The sequence below is a fragment of the Phaseolus vulgaris genome, chromosome 3 (genome assembly GCF_051622355.1).
Source record: "Phaseolus vulgaris cultivar YP4 chromosome 3, ASM5162235v1, whole genome shotgun sequence".
Classification (NCBI taxonomy): domain Eukaryota; kingdom Viridiplantae; phylum Streptophyta; class Magnoliopsida; order Fabales; family Fabaceae; genus Phaseolus; species Phaseolus vulgaris.
This window is the reverse complement of record NC_143500.1, coordinates 48,243,081-48,259,058: the sequence shown is the minus strand read 5'-3', so window position 1 is coordinate 48,259,058 and position 15,978 is coordinate 48,243,081. Positions and strand designations below refer to the sequence as shown.

General features: G+C 28.2%; 1 protein-coding gene across 1 annotated transcript; it reads right to left on the bottom strand.

Annotated features, from left to right (window-relative positions):
* Positions 1-12,341: 12,341 nt before the first annotated feature.
* Positions 12,342-13,025, bottom strand: LOC137808206 (phytosulfokines). Its single transcript, XM_068609192.2, has 2 exons — positions 12,815-13,025; positions 12,342-12,664 (listed from the first exon to the last, which is right to left on the bottom strand). The coding sequence occupies exons 1-2, from the start codon at positions 12,926-12,928 to the stop codon at positions 12,551-12,553; spliced, it is 228 nt and encodes a 75-aa protein (XP_068465293.1). The 5' UTR covers positions 12,929-13,025; the 3' UTR covers positions 12,342-12,550.
* Between the last annotated feature and the right edge of the window lie 2,953 nt (positions 13,026-15,978).

The following is a 15,978-nucleotide window of genomic DNA, read 5'->3' as shown; positions in this document are numbered from 1 at the left end:
CATGTCTAGTAGTGTAAACTTGCCTTATTGTTGTGACCTTGTCCTTATCGTGCTCTTTCAAAATAAATAATATGTTTGTTAGCTTCAGTAAAGTCTTAGTCATGTCAATAAACATCGAATGTTAATTCACTTTTAATTTGTTAGTACAAGGGTAACAAACTAATGTATTAGAGAATTCATGGTTATGAGCACTACATATTACCCTCAACACCCAACCTTCTTTAAATGTAACTAGTTTGCCCCGCAATTTTAGGCATCGTTTGTTTCTAAGCAAGAAAATGAAAATATTTACTATGCTCAGATAAAACACGAAAAACAAAACGTTAATTATAAAAAAAAAACACGAAAAACGAGAAGATGAATTCGTTTCAAACTTTCTTTGCAGTTTTGCGAAGAAAGTTGTATATTATTTTCAATTTACTTAATTAACCTTTACTTTAAACTTAAATTGTTTTTATTTTTATTTAAAATAAGATTATAATTCAAATATAAAAAATATAATTAAAACTATAAAAAAGAATTATTATAAAATAATATAATTAATCATATTATATATATAGTAAATTATAAATATTAATAATAATAATAATAATAAATATAATTTGAATAATAATAATAAAAATTTATATAAGAATTGTATTAATTATTAAAAAATGAAAAAAAATTTATTTAATATAAAAATATTTTTTTATCAAACATTTATAATTATAAATATTTAAATGTTTTTATCAAATTTTATATCATTTTGCATTTTTTTTAAATTAGTTATAATACATTATAAAAAATAATATTTCAATGAAAAAATATTTTAATTAAAAATAATTATAATTTATAAATAAATGAATCAAATTAAACTTTTAAGAATTTTTAAATATAAGGGTAAATTTATAAATTTACATTTTTATCAATTAAAAAAATATAATTTCAATCACATCTATCATATCATTCACAAACTTTTATAAACTTTCCCTACACTTTCTACTCTATTTACCTTAATCCAAACAACCTCACTTTCTTCAAATTTTTCCTTCAAATCATCTAAAATTCACTTCCTCAAATCCAAACAAAGCATTAAAGAACAATCACACTTTTTTTGTACCAGTTACAAATCACTTCCAAATTATTTATGTATTTCCTATACTTTCAATCAATTTCACAACCTAACAACACATAGGTATTCCTTTCCTGGTGTCTATTTATTTTGTCATACCTAAATATGACAACTACAAAACTAGTCGGTCACCTTAGCACCCAATGAAGTGAGTGATTTCGCATTCCAAATATCTACACAAATACAACACATTTTTAAAATATTGGATGTCACATGTCCTCAATTATAATAAATGAAATTACACATGCCTCATATGTTGTAAATTTTCGAACACATTCTCCTCCAACCAATTCATCTTCAAATGTATAATCTAAAATATAAAATATGTATTCTAGAACATAAAATCTAGAATATAAAATATGTATTCTATAATGTAAAATTTGGAAATAAATATTTGTATTCTAGATTCTAGGTTATGAAATACATATTTGTATTCTAGATTCTAGGTTATGAAATACATATTTGTATTCTAGATTCTACGTTTTAGAATACATATTTGACTTGACTTTAAATTTTATGTTTTGGAATATATATTTTGTATTATGAATTCTATGTTCTAAAATATAAAAAACAAACTTCTAACATAATGAAATGTACAATTTAAAAGGTCACTTGATTGTACATTACATAACTCAAGCTGCAACTAGCAGCCACCAAGCACACCATCCACTGCCTCCAACAACCACTAACTACCAAAAACGCTTAAAACCTGCAAAATGGTCCAAAGCAATACACTGCTACCCACATTTGAATATTTATTTTCAGAAGGGCGAATTAGTCATTTAAAATTATGTTGGGGTGCAGGGTGAAATTCTTGGGGAGTGCAGAATGCAAAACCCCAAAGATGAAAATTACTAATTTCCAATGGAGCTGAAGTTGAGTATTTAGACCTGCAAATGGAAGAAGTGAAGTTTCCAACTAGCAGGTGTTAGGTTTACTTGTTAAGAGAGCTGGCTGGGAATTCCAGGCAAGAGTCATTTGATGAATTATTTTATGGGTTAACTAAAACGTGAGACTCAAGTAGCAAGCATGATTGCATGCTGGTTTCTATTTGTAATGGCACCTTTGTCAAAACATCCTATCGAGTATTGACAAGTTAGAATAGAGTCATGTTCAAGTTCTCCTCTGTCCATTGAAGAAAAGGTTCGGAATTAACATACCAAACTCTCTCCAATGTGAACTCGAAATTCACACTGAAAAAAAATAAAAAGAACGAGTGGTATGCATTTTTTATTAGGAAGAATACTCGTAAGGGGAAGAAGACGTGTAAGTCGAATGAAAAGGAGAAGGGAATAGTTACTGTATATGCTTTAGCAGTTACAAGAAGGGAAAAAGGGCGCAACAGTAGTTATGTGTTACTTCCCTCTAAATTATCGCTATTTTGCTTTCTCAGTCCCTTCCTCACTAATTTCTCTTATTACACATCTATCTCTCTTTATAAATGCATTGATTTTTACATTGAACTCTTAGATATCTTATAGTGATATCTGTTTCGCTTTACTGTTATACACTTTAAGAATCCAACCATAGAAATTTGCCTAGTTTAGTTATGCAAATTTTATTTATTCAAATATTTTAGTAGCCACAGATCTTAACCTCTGGATACATACATACATATATATATATATATACATACATATATATATATATATACATATATATATATATATATATATATATATATATATTCAATCTTTATTCTTATTAGGTATCAAAGAATCAGCATACTTCTCTTTACTGTTAGTTGTGTTAGAGATGTCAGTAAATCCATTAGTTTGCTTTTGGAGAGAAACTTGTGTATAAAGCCAGGATCAATTGTACAAGTCTCACTTTTTAATCACGTTTAGTATATCGACAAGTTTTACAGACTGTCAAATACTTAATACAAGCCTCCTCACTCACCTAGTGGGACAAGGCAATGTTGTTGTCTAATCCTCGATCAAAAGTGTTCCTGTTTCCATGTGATAACTCATTAGATCAGCAAACCTATTTTCCACGACGAATTAGTAGAGTAACCGGATTCCTTTAGATCGAGTAATATTTTAGTCTACACAACAACTATGCTTCATAACATAACTCACTGCAAGGTAGAATAATAATAACTAGACTTCCCTTTATGTTGTAACGTAATAGGCACCAAAGAATTGACAGATAATCAAGAAAAACAATTGCGAAAATGGATTTCCAAGTACGAGTTCTATAGAATAAAAGGAATCGGTAAGGAAATAGAGGAACCCGGTTACTAACTCAGTTACAAAATATGTAGTTGCAGGTCAAGGAACAAATTATTTTATTTGAGTATAAAGATTTTACATTGATGGTGAGTGCAATAATATGAATGTTTGTAAGTCAATGGTAGCTGAAAAATGAATTATACAGTGAATTTCTACAAATCTAGCTTGATAGAAAAGGCAGGGAAAGAGAACCAAAACTAACTTCCCACATTGGAAAGAGTATAGAGTTCAGATTGCTTCACAACAACAATCCTTTGCAATGTTAATGCAGTGACTCTTTCGAGATTAAATTCAAATGTGTCCTATCAATCCTTATCTTTAGTCCAAAGAAAGAGAAATATATGATGATGTTGTTACTTGATCGTGAACTAAGTTGGGGTTGAGTCATTCTCCTTAGTAGCAGCTGCAGATGTCTCTTCCTGATGCTTCTTTTTCCAATACTCATCAAGTGGGGGTCCAAATATTGCCTTCCCAGAAACAACACCAATACTGCATAGCATACAAAATCTTGCTACATAACTAACTAACTAATTCAAAAATCTTTAAACAGATCTTAATTTGATTGGGTTCTGGGTGATAATATCCCTACATAATATCTGCTTATAAGTTTTAGAAACCCTAAATTAAAGTCACCAAGGGCAAAGTGAACAAGATCAATAAATTAAGCATATAATATGACAATTAAATTGGGGCATGTATTTGTAGAGCGAAATTATAGACATATAGGGGGAGAGAAAAGGAAAACTTACATGACTGCACCGATTACCATAGGGAAGGAAAGAAACTTCCTTCGCCCGAACATTGTTAAAAATCAAAAATATGTTCGCAGGCGATGTCTGTCTCAAATCTGAAGCAGGCAGGGGCAACAAAATGAAGATGTTACGGCACACAAGGTCTATCTGCCTCAACCCACAAAGTAATTAGAGACAAGAAGCCCATAGAACATTTGGGCCAAAGCCCATATGATTAGAATGAGCTGATCCAATAAATGCTACATTTCACTCATTAACTATTTGGCAACTTCATCCTGCTCCTCTACAAATTTCTTCTTGCAACCCCTTACTTTCGGAAAAGACTATTTTACCTCCTTTAAAAAATGACTTCTGGATTGTTCTTTCCAAAATATTTCCAGAACGTCTTCTCCATAATGTTGTATGAATTCCAGATTTATAAATCTGGAAATAAAAAAAAAATATGTTCCCAGAAAGATGTTCTGAAATGATTTTTTGTCTTCTGAATTTTTTATTCTGAAAATATTTTTTTTTATGGAACCACTATTCTGGAAATACCTAAAACTATAAAGGATAATTTTGGTATTTTTGAAGAATGTAGGGGTGCAAGAAGAAAAGTGTAGAGGTGCAGGAAGAAACACCCTAACTAATCTCGACAGAGTTCAGGGCTTTAGTTGTGTAAAAGAGTTATTCAATACTTGAAGTTTAGATTTGATGGTTGAAAAACTCATTTAAATATAATCTTCTTATTTGAATGAGTAAATTCAAGCTTAAGATTAACTTGTTTAAAATACGAATTATGAATGCGATCTGTTTTATTTCTTCTATGCTTTGATTACTTTATTAATCTTTTATTGGATAGACTTTTAAATATATTAATTTAATATTGAATAGATATTTGTATATAAAAATAAAATATAATTAGTGAACCAATGGAGATTACTTCAAGGAAAGTACAAAAACAAAGAGACTTGATAAAAGATCAAATTTCAACGATACATATGGTTGCATATAGTGTGTCCATAGGTTTTCATTTAAAACATATATAACTCTTGAGAATGGGAGTTAGATAAATGATTAAATAAAAATAAATTAAAGCAGTAAAAAAAAAGTTTAAAATATATACAATTACAGTTAGAAACACACTCAGTCAATAAACAAATAATTTCAGAGTAACTTTTAAACTATTAAAATTAGTCATTTTGGAGAAACTTCCTACAAATATTTTCATAAAAGAAAAAATATATTAAATCTTTTTTTTGGAGATCTCACGACGACTACAGATGAGGACATATCATTGTATATAAGTGGGTGCAAGTCTCACCCCATGAACCAGTTTTATGAGATTGAGTTAGGCTTAAAGTTCATTTCGTAATGTGGTATCATAACTATTTTGAGCCTATCCTAACGAGTATTTGGCCTTATTAGACCACCCGCTATCGGGATGTTATCGGACCACCCATAATATGTTATCCTACACACGAGCATGAATGTCAATAAAATTACCAATGATCTATTTATATTCACTGTGCATGTAGTATTTACTCCTAAAATATATATTTCCAAATAAATGAATATTCAAATAAGAGTTTAATTGGAATGCATAAATAATTTCACAGTTTTATATTATTATTTAATCATAATTTTCACTGTACTAAATTTTTTATTTTTTATAATAACAAATTTAAAAGGCACTTTTAAAATGGCTTCTAACTTATTAATAATAATGTAAAAGTTTATACCGTGATAATCTATAAAAACACTAAAAAAAATCAGTATTATCTACGGATTTTTATCCACGGATATGAGTTTGTAGGTAAATTCAGCATTACCTACGAATATTACCTACGAACATTATTACCTATGGACATTACCCACAAATTCTGAATCCGTAGGTAAATTCAGCATTACCTACCAACTATTTCCCACGAATTCTGAATCCATAGGTAAATTCAGCATTACCTATCAACTATTACCTACGGATCTTATTACCTACCAACTTTTCTCTACGGATCTTTATTACCTACCAACTATTACTTACGAATCTCTATTACATACCAACTATCACCCACTGATCTCTATTACCTACCAACTATTATCATAATAATTATATATACAATATTAAAAATATTAATATAATATGAAAAATTATAAACTCATAATTCATATTCATAAATAATAATAATCATAACTAATTTATACATATTATTAATATTAATATAATAATTTAAATAATATAATTAGTATTATATTAATAATATAAATAATATTATTAATAATAATATTAATGATATTAGTAATATAAAAAAATTAATAATATCAGTAATAATAACATTAATAATATAAATACTATTAATAAAAATATATATAAAATTAACATTATTTATAATATTAATAATATTAACACTATTTATAATATTTATTAATATTAATAAATTTTTAATAATATTAATAAATATTTATAATATTAATCATATTAAATAATATTTAATAATATTAATAATATTTAATAATATTAATAATATTTAATAATATTAAGAATATTATTAATTTTAATTTTATTAATTAAATTAATATTGATAATCGTACTCATAAATATAATAATAATTCTAACATGACAACAAAACTTGACTGGTGTAATGGTTAAAGTTTCTATGGACATTTCTGGTTCAAGTCCCACCTGCTGGAGTTTAGTTCTAACATTAATTATAATTGTAACATATATAAAAATTATCAATAATAATCATAAAAATTGACAAAAAAATAATAATTAAATAAAAAATTCAAATAATAATTAAAATTTTAAAAATAAAATATGTTAACATTACCTTCGTCCGTAGATAAATTGAATTTTTCTTGTAGTGAAATTAAACTCTACAAATAAAATCACATATCTATAAGTGTTTTATGCATATAAGTTATTCCTCTTGTTTATACTTGTCTCATTTAAATAATTAATTTAATTGTAAATTTAAAATTATTAAAAATAATTTTAGAGTTATTTATATTAAATATCCTGTTTCTCTTTCATCTCACTTATCTCCTTTTCATGGAATTCCATCCACTTAAAAAATGGAATATAAATCTAACACTTCCCATAAATTTAAACAATCATATGACGAGTTTAACTTAAATAATGTGTGAATATATAAATTAATGTATTTACACATTAACCACTAAAAATATAAGAGAGAAAAAAAAAAGCAAAAAGCGAAAAGGGTTAATTAAGATTTGTAAGCAAAATGGAACACGGAAAATCAACTGACAGTGAAGTGTAAACTAACAAATTAAAAAAGTGCAAGGAAAATTTTTAAAACATGGACAAAACTTTTGAATCATTAACAGATGAAGATAGGTTTTAGTTAACGTACAGGTAAGGGAATCTATAGAAAGAATGATTTGAAATTAAATAAGGTATGTTTTGATTCCTACCAATTTATATAGCTGCGGAATTATTGAGCCATGTAATAATAACTTTTTAGTCGTAGATGACTATTAATTATGGCTAACCAATAATTGCATTTCACATTTATACGTAGTGTGTGGTATAGTGCGAGGGAAAGCTACGTCTGGCAAAGATAAACAGTATTCACATAATATACTATTATTTCTTTTTATAAATACATTTTTATTTTCATTCTTATCATTATTCATGGATGTTGTGACAGGGGTATGATAACAACATGTGATCTGATAAGTTAAATTATATTAAAAAATAATATTAAATTTAATTTAATTTTACATAAAATAATATTTATACTTATTTGTATATTATAAATATATTTTTATTTTTAATTGATGAGTAATCTTTAACAAATTATAATATTTTTTGATACTCCTATCTGAAATCAATTGTACCAAAATGTCACCTAACATATTACAACTTCAACTCATACGAATGTAGATGATTGCAGAGGCTTTTTTGTTTTAGTTTAAACAAAACAAATAATTTGGAATCAGGAGAGAAATCTGAAGATACCTGTAAAAGAAACACACTGAGTTCAGAGCAATTGTTCTAGAGTGGATTTGAGAACTGATTCTCTTAACAAAACATTCCGGTTCAAAGAAATATCATATTTAATTCATCAATGCTGTTCGAAGTAAACATAAAGCAAAAAAAACCACTATAGAGAAAGAGCAATGATAGATGACTATTTTTTCAAAACATCAAATCAATGCCTAATATTTCTTTTTATATCAATATTATCTATAATATTTACATTTTTTTTCTCTAAAGACAATTTTGAGATGTTTATGTATGTATCAAAATATTTAAGAGGATGATGTTATAATCAAAGCAATGTAATATTATCCTTTACACATTATTTGATTCTAAAGAGTATTATTGTAGTTGAAGATGGATGAGAGAGTGTCATTCTTGTTTGGTTTAGTGCAAACTTAAGGGTGAAGGAGAGGAAGGAGAGAAGGTGGAGGGAGTCGTTGGTCCTCTTAAACTTGAAGAGAAAAGAGAGATTTGTGAGAGAAAGTCACGTTATATACGAAAAATACTATGTTGCACTTATTTTTTGTTCACTTTTTTTAAAGTGAATTTATCAGTAGCACTTCCACTGTCATGCCATGTACGACAACAAAAGCACCACCATTGTATAGGAGCATGCCATGCATGACAACACGACATTCCATTTCAGTGATTCCTGACTTTGGCATAAAGAATCTCTTTGACCACATAAACGTGTTGAATGCAATGAATGCAGTGTCTTAAGAGTATATAAGTCATAAATAATGTTGTTCATTTAGGACCTATATAAAAGCATGGTTTTGTGAAACTTAATGCATTGAAACAAACTCTTCATTCAAACAACATTTTCTCACATATTCACCCTAACATATATCCCAATTCAAACACCCTTAACTTTCTTCTTAAATCTTCACACTTCTACTCCTCCACACCCTTAACTTTCCACTCTCCAATCCAATCAAAGTATTAAAGACTTTCTATCACTTTGTAAAAAAAATATCATTTCATCTAAAATTCTTTTAAATAATAATTTATAATAGATTATATTGTGTATATATATATATATATATATATATAATTTTTTGAGAAATAAGTTTTTTTATCTTATAAATCGTTTATAATTTTGTATCCACTTTAGTTCTACTTTTAAATAATTTTTAGTAATTCTACATCTGAATCTATTTAAATATAAAAGGAACGAATTTAATAGGTTTTTTTTCTTTTGTTTTTCCAACGTATGCAGAACCCATAAATAGTACACTAAATATAATAAATACTAATTTCTTATACCAAATACTAAGTGAACTTAAACGCCAGCCTTTTTAATTTGCAAATTGTATTGTTCATTTTAGATACTAATCTTTTGTAACATTTTAATAAGATTTTACTATATTTTATTTCCACTAATTTATTTAATGACTTTTTAATACAATACGTAGTAGTGATATAATATGGAGATAAGATATAAATAGTTCAAAGTAATTATAAAAACTCTTGAGTAAAAAGAAATAAAAAAACACATTAAAATAGTAATATAAAATTAAATATAAGTCCTTCGAAAATATAACTATAGAAAAATTGTTTATTGAGATTTAATCGATTGTTAAAAAGTAAATCACTAAGGTAATTAGAAACTAAATTAGATTATAAATTTAAAATAATAATTAAAATTTTGATCTTGAAGAACTACTCACTAAAATAATTAATTTTAAATATTAATATAATTACTTACTAGATTAGATATATGGATAACATTACAGGATAGGTCAATTCGTAGTTTGCTGTGAAAAAAATATAGGGATGAGATAGACCTCCTCGGTTCGCAAAGGTTTGTTAGTTTATGTAAGTTAGCCCAATATCCTAGGCGTTGTCGCATTAATTTTTTAGTCTTTTAAATAGTTTGCATATTAAATATGATTAAATATTTTTATTAATATTATATATTTACAAGTATAAATATAGATTTAATATCATTATTCACTTTAGTATATATATTTTTCCATAATATGTCTTTTTTATTTATTTGTTGCAAATAATAGATCATTAATCTTTAACTTTTTTTTATAATTGTTATATTTATAATAAAATCTAATTTTTATAAGATATTTAAATTCGAAATTAAAAAATTATAAAAAAATACATTTTTTATTTATATGACTCAGTCCACAAATTTAAAATTATACAAGATTGGACCCATTTTTAACTGATCAAATTCAAAACGGTTAAATTGGACGGATTATCCCGCACTACTATCTTTTTGGATATCTATTGAGTATTAAATAAGTATAATTTGAATATCAAAATTTGTAATTTTTAAAATAGTTTCTAAGTTGATAATGAAATATTTTTTTATTAATTTTTTATTTAATGAATTTTTAGTAGTGACTTAGTTGAGGAATTCATAGATATTATAGGTATAGATGAAATAAAATTTCCCAATCTAATAAAGTTGGATGTTTTTTGTTTAACTTTGATTTTCAATTTTCATTATTTTACTAAACTGACTTGTTAATAACCAACTTGACGACAAAATGGAAACGTTCAATTTCTTAGCCAATCTCCAAAAGTATAAAATTTAGATAAGTTTTGGAAGTTTTTTTCTAAAATGCAAATAGAATTCATTGATCAAAAGAAACGGTTTGGCAACGAAACTTGAACAAACCAACCAAAGGTTTTGTTAGTACTTTTAATATTATTTTCTTATTAAAATTAAAATATAAGTTTAATGGCTAGGAAATTTGTTAGAGTCATGATAGATTGACACTCTCAGTAACACACATTTGATGCAGCAGAAATGACGTAGCGGATTGAGATTGTGTGCAAATGAGTAGCACGATATATATATATATATATATATATATATATATATATATATATATATATATATATATATATATATTACATCGGTTCTTATTAATAATCAATGTAATATATGACCCAAATTCAGAGTTTCGCTTTCGATCAAATGACATCATTCTGAGAGTCGTGTGTATTTGTTTCAACGCCAACCAATTCCGCGCCATCGTACGTCCACGACAGCGATCGCACGCGGTCCTTGCTGTTAGCGGCGAAGTTGTTCCCGATGCGTCGTCACATCGAACGCGACAATGATGATCTCGCTTGACGATTTGGGAGGGGTCGCGACCCATGAGAACAACAACTTATAACTCGGCCTCGCAGCAGAGGAACTTGTCGAGGAGGCAACAGAGTCAAAATATGGAGATGAGCGTCACCGGAGGAGTTCTCGGTGGTGGTGGACAAGAGTTGAGAGAAGCAGTCTCCTACGTGCTTCTGAAATCATTATTGTTACAAAATTGTCCTTGTCACGTCATATTTTTGTCACATTGATAGTGTCAATAGAGAGTGTTAACAAAACGTCAATAGAGAGTGTTAACAAAACGTTTTTGAATTTTTTAATACAAACATTTTTCTACACAAACCATTAAAGTAAACTTGCACTTAGACTTGGTCTAAATATGTGGAACAATACTTTACTTCCATTTGTTTAACAAATTGGTAGGGGTGACAAAGGTTTGATCAACTAAGCCACCTTTTAACCTCTACAGTTATTTTCTAAAAGAAAAACTATAATTGTTTTAAGAATCGTGATTTTGAAAGCTCACAGCTACACAAACAGCAAAAGAGTTGATACGCCTCTTTTTCTAGCCTCTTATTTCTTCCATGCCTTTTCATTCACATGTCCGATGGGGGATGATTTAAATGAAGTCTGAGTTATAACTTCAAGCTCAACCATCAACCAATTTGATCAAACTCCCAAACTAAAGAAGTCACCTAAGTGGTTGAATTACATTAAATACTGGGTGCTCCAGAGAGTGTGATCCATAACATGCATTAAATCCAGGAGGTTACAGTTACCTAAGCAATTTGCCATTATCACGTCTTTAGCTTCTTCAGCTGTCACTTGTCACACAAATTAAATTGCCAAAGCAACATTAAATCCTCAGTACCTTCATGGGATTTGTTGAATCGCTTCTTTCTATGTTTGTCAAACATACAAGATTTTACTCATTCATTTTATGGCTTTTATGAGGCTATTTCATCAGTTCATCAGAACCTGAATTAAAAAAATACTTCTGATTGCTTTTCGAATTATTTGCTACCCATATATACATGGCGTTGTGGGTTTATGTGTGATTCCATTAGTCCATGATCGATATATAACTAAGTTAATAAAGAATAAAGCAAATACGAAAAATTCTAGACAGTCAGAGATGAATGTCAAAAGAAAGAAGAAACTCTTCTTTACGACTACCGACCAAATGTACTTTATGAACAAGAAAGATAGTTCCATGAAATTTCAGTTTAAATATACATATAAGAGAAGGAAAAACACACTTCTGAATTCCAAACAAATGAACCAGTTACCAACTTCTAAAGTACTGTAAATAATCAAACATATCCCACTCCTATCATTGCATACGTGAAATTATGGATGCAATATAGTACTACTAATAGAGTAATTTCATATTCTTCTTCAAGGCTTATGCTGCTGCGTATAAATATAGTCAACGTGAGCAGCAAGTGTTCTCTTCATCAAGCATTCATCCTCTCCAAAACCTTCACAGCTCTCATCAACCGCCTCAACTCTCTGCAAAATATGACATCAATGAATATCAGTATTTAACCGCCATCAATATATTGGTGTGTCTGTATATATACTATTGAATTAGAAAAAATGAATGACAAAGATAAAGAATAACTCTAAAATTACTCTAGGTATAATTAAAGTTCACCCAACCTGCTGGAGCGGTTTTGTCAAAGATTCCTGGTGAAAAGCTGGTTCAGGGCGTATGGCATGGGAGAGTATGAAGAACAGTAACAGGGTGAAGAACAAGGCTGTGAGCTTGGTCATGTTGGAAGAGAAGGATGAAAAGTTATGGAAAAAGAAATAGAGGGTGTTTGAATGGAAGAGGGAGTAAAAGAAGATATATATATAGAGAGAGAGAGAGAGAGATAAGGATGCAAATAGAAGTGTGAACTTTGGAAGGGAGTTATTTATTGTAGCTCACAATCAAAGACCAAGGGCATGGAGGAACCACTGTGAAACAAGGGGATACATAAATAAATAAATAAATAAAACCTCAAACACGCTTTTCTTTTTTTGTTGAATAAAGTTGTCAATGAACAGTCAGTCACATGAATATTGAATAGTGGATAAAAACGGAGAGGAACCGAGAAAGCAACCTAGTACAAAAAAGAAAGGTTAGATTGGAACTTCCGTAGGGGTTGGAAAATTTGTCACGGGGGGCTTTGGAAATTGATAAAGAATTAAAAAAATCATTATATTTTTATCTTGACTTTTAACGTAGAATTTATTGTTCTTGATAAAATTATCTTGATAAAATTAAATTATTTCATTATTGTTCTTTCAACCAGTAGTTTTGTCAAGAGAAGTGTGGTCTATTATAAATTTAAATCATTAGATTTTATTTGAATGGTTAGGATTTTATGAAAATACACATAATTTTCTAAAGTCATCATGCGACCACAAAATATGTGTGGATATATATATTGAATATGATATGTGTGGATATTTTAAACTAAATACCTTTTATTAAATGTGTATGATAAACAATTTAAACCAAAAATATATATACAATTTGACTAGTAAGGTTTATCTAATGTTATAAGCCTATAAATATTTAATTAAAATATTAAATATTTATTAAAATAATAACACTTTTAACTACTGCCTACTTGGTTACTACTTTTTAAGGTTTATTTTTAATAAAACTATTAATTCACATTTTACTTTTCCTCTTAAATAAAGTCTATAAAAGTGTAATTTGATCACTAATTGTGAGGTCATGGGCCGAGCCCAATAATAGAGTGAAAGTGGATCTGATATCGATATCTGAATTTATATCGATATTCCGTATATATAGCTCAAAACAAGACTAGATATAAAGAGAAGTGGGGAGAACATTATCATATATGAGGGAAAGAATATGACGTGATAAAGGAACATACAAGGGGAATAACTCCAACACACAACAACATGAGAACCACAACTCACAGGAAATAATTTTAACTCATATTTTACACTATATTCACTATATTTTATACTCTTATTGACTTGAACGTTAGAGTATCTTCTCCAGGTGGAACCCCTCATTTTCTTGAAGCCCATGAAGCTTGCAGGTGACTATCTCAGAGTTTAACCGACCTCATCTACATGCTCTGATTGGGAGACATCCCACTTGGTTAGAACATTAATAAAAAGAGTTGGACATTCACTCTTTTTTTTATTGTGTTTTGTGATCAACGGTGATTAGATAGTCACTGCATATATTTTATTTATAGGATTAAATGTATTTTTGTTGTATAAAATTATTTCTTGTGATTTCTCAAAATTTTAGGTCCAATGGGTTCTTCTAGTATAAAATTCGAAAGAGTTAAACGTCATGGAAGTATACGGGAGTAAAATTTTTTTATATAAATTATTTAATATAAAAAATAAATTTTAAATTAATTTTAGTACCTGAAAATGCTGACATAAACAATTACTGGACATTATACTATTATAATAGGTTCTACGCATAAAGTTCGTTTGACATATAAATAAAATTAATGTCTATAGTTACAGCCTCATTTTAATAGTTTCTAAACTACAATTATTCAAGAAATCTAAAATTTTGATTATAAAAAAATCAATTTAAAAAACATATTTAACTCTTCCTTATATATATTGTAACTATAGTTAAGCTTTAAAAAATGCTTTTCTAGTGCTCAATGTTAATTAATGTTAAAGTATATTGACGATTCCTTGCCACAAGAACTTACAAATGGTTTCTGCAGGAGGTATTTGGTTATAATAGTAGGAGAAGAAACAGAGGAATGTCTTTATTTGTCTGAATCTAGAATGTGTATGTAGAATGATGCTTAAGAGTGGTGACATGCATCTCATGATCTCATGCATGGATTACGGCTAATCACGCATATGAGCACGATGACTTTTCAATGTTCTAGTGATGGCATCAATTAATTCACATCCAGACTCAAGACAAGCGTGTATCACCCGTTTGGAATCTTGTTCCGTTTTTCACAAGCGTTGAGAGAGAACGTGCATCTAGAATTCCCGAGATAAACTTCAACACTGCCATGCCATTCATACTTGCTACGCTATCAATGACCTAATATTGGGTCATCATGATATTCCAAATATTTTTTATATATATGTAAAACTAACTTTTTTGGTAAGGTATGATTTAACTATTTAAGCTTTATTATTCTATAAATGATGATGTTCTAATTGTGAATAGGTTTTTATTTCTCTTTTCGGATTTAAATGAGTAGAAATATCAATTTTTACCTTTATTAGTGATGCATTGCATTTCATAATGTGGCTTGGATAACTTTCATTACTAGTTTACTTGCATTCTCTTTTGTTGACTCGACCTTGATATGTGGAATTGTCACTTCCAGCTATACGCTCGACTCAACATATATAACGAAAGTCACAACACTGAACAAATTCTTAGACAACTTCTGGCAAAATATAATGCGTCACTATAAACTGACCATCTCACAGTATCTTCACGAACTTTTAGTTTTCAATTTCTGTCGGACATAAATCCATTTTACTCCTTCGCCTTTTACGTTTATGGATAATTATGATTCGGATCAAAACTTGTTACAGTCTTTTGATTCATTCTCACTCTGTTTCCTCTTTAATTAATTACATATTGACAGCACACAAAAATAGGGATTTCGATTCAATTATATACACATTTATATCTTGAGGAAAAAAATAAAAATGGAACAATAGATTATTCGGAATTTTATTCTGATGAAACAAAGAGATACAGGAATAGCATGAAAATGTATATATATATATATATATATATATATATATATATATATATATATTTTAAATCAGAATCAGCATGAAAATGTATATAT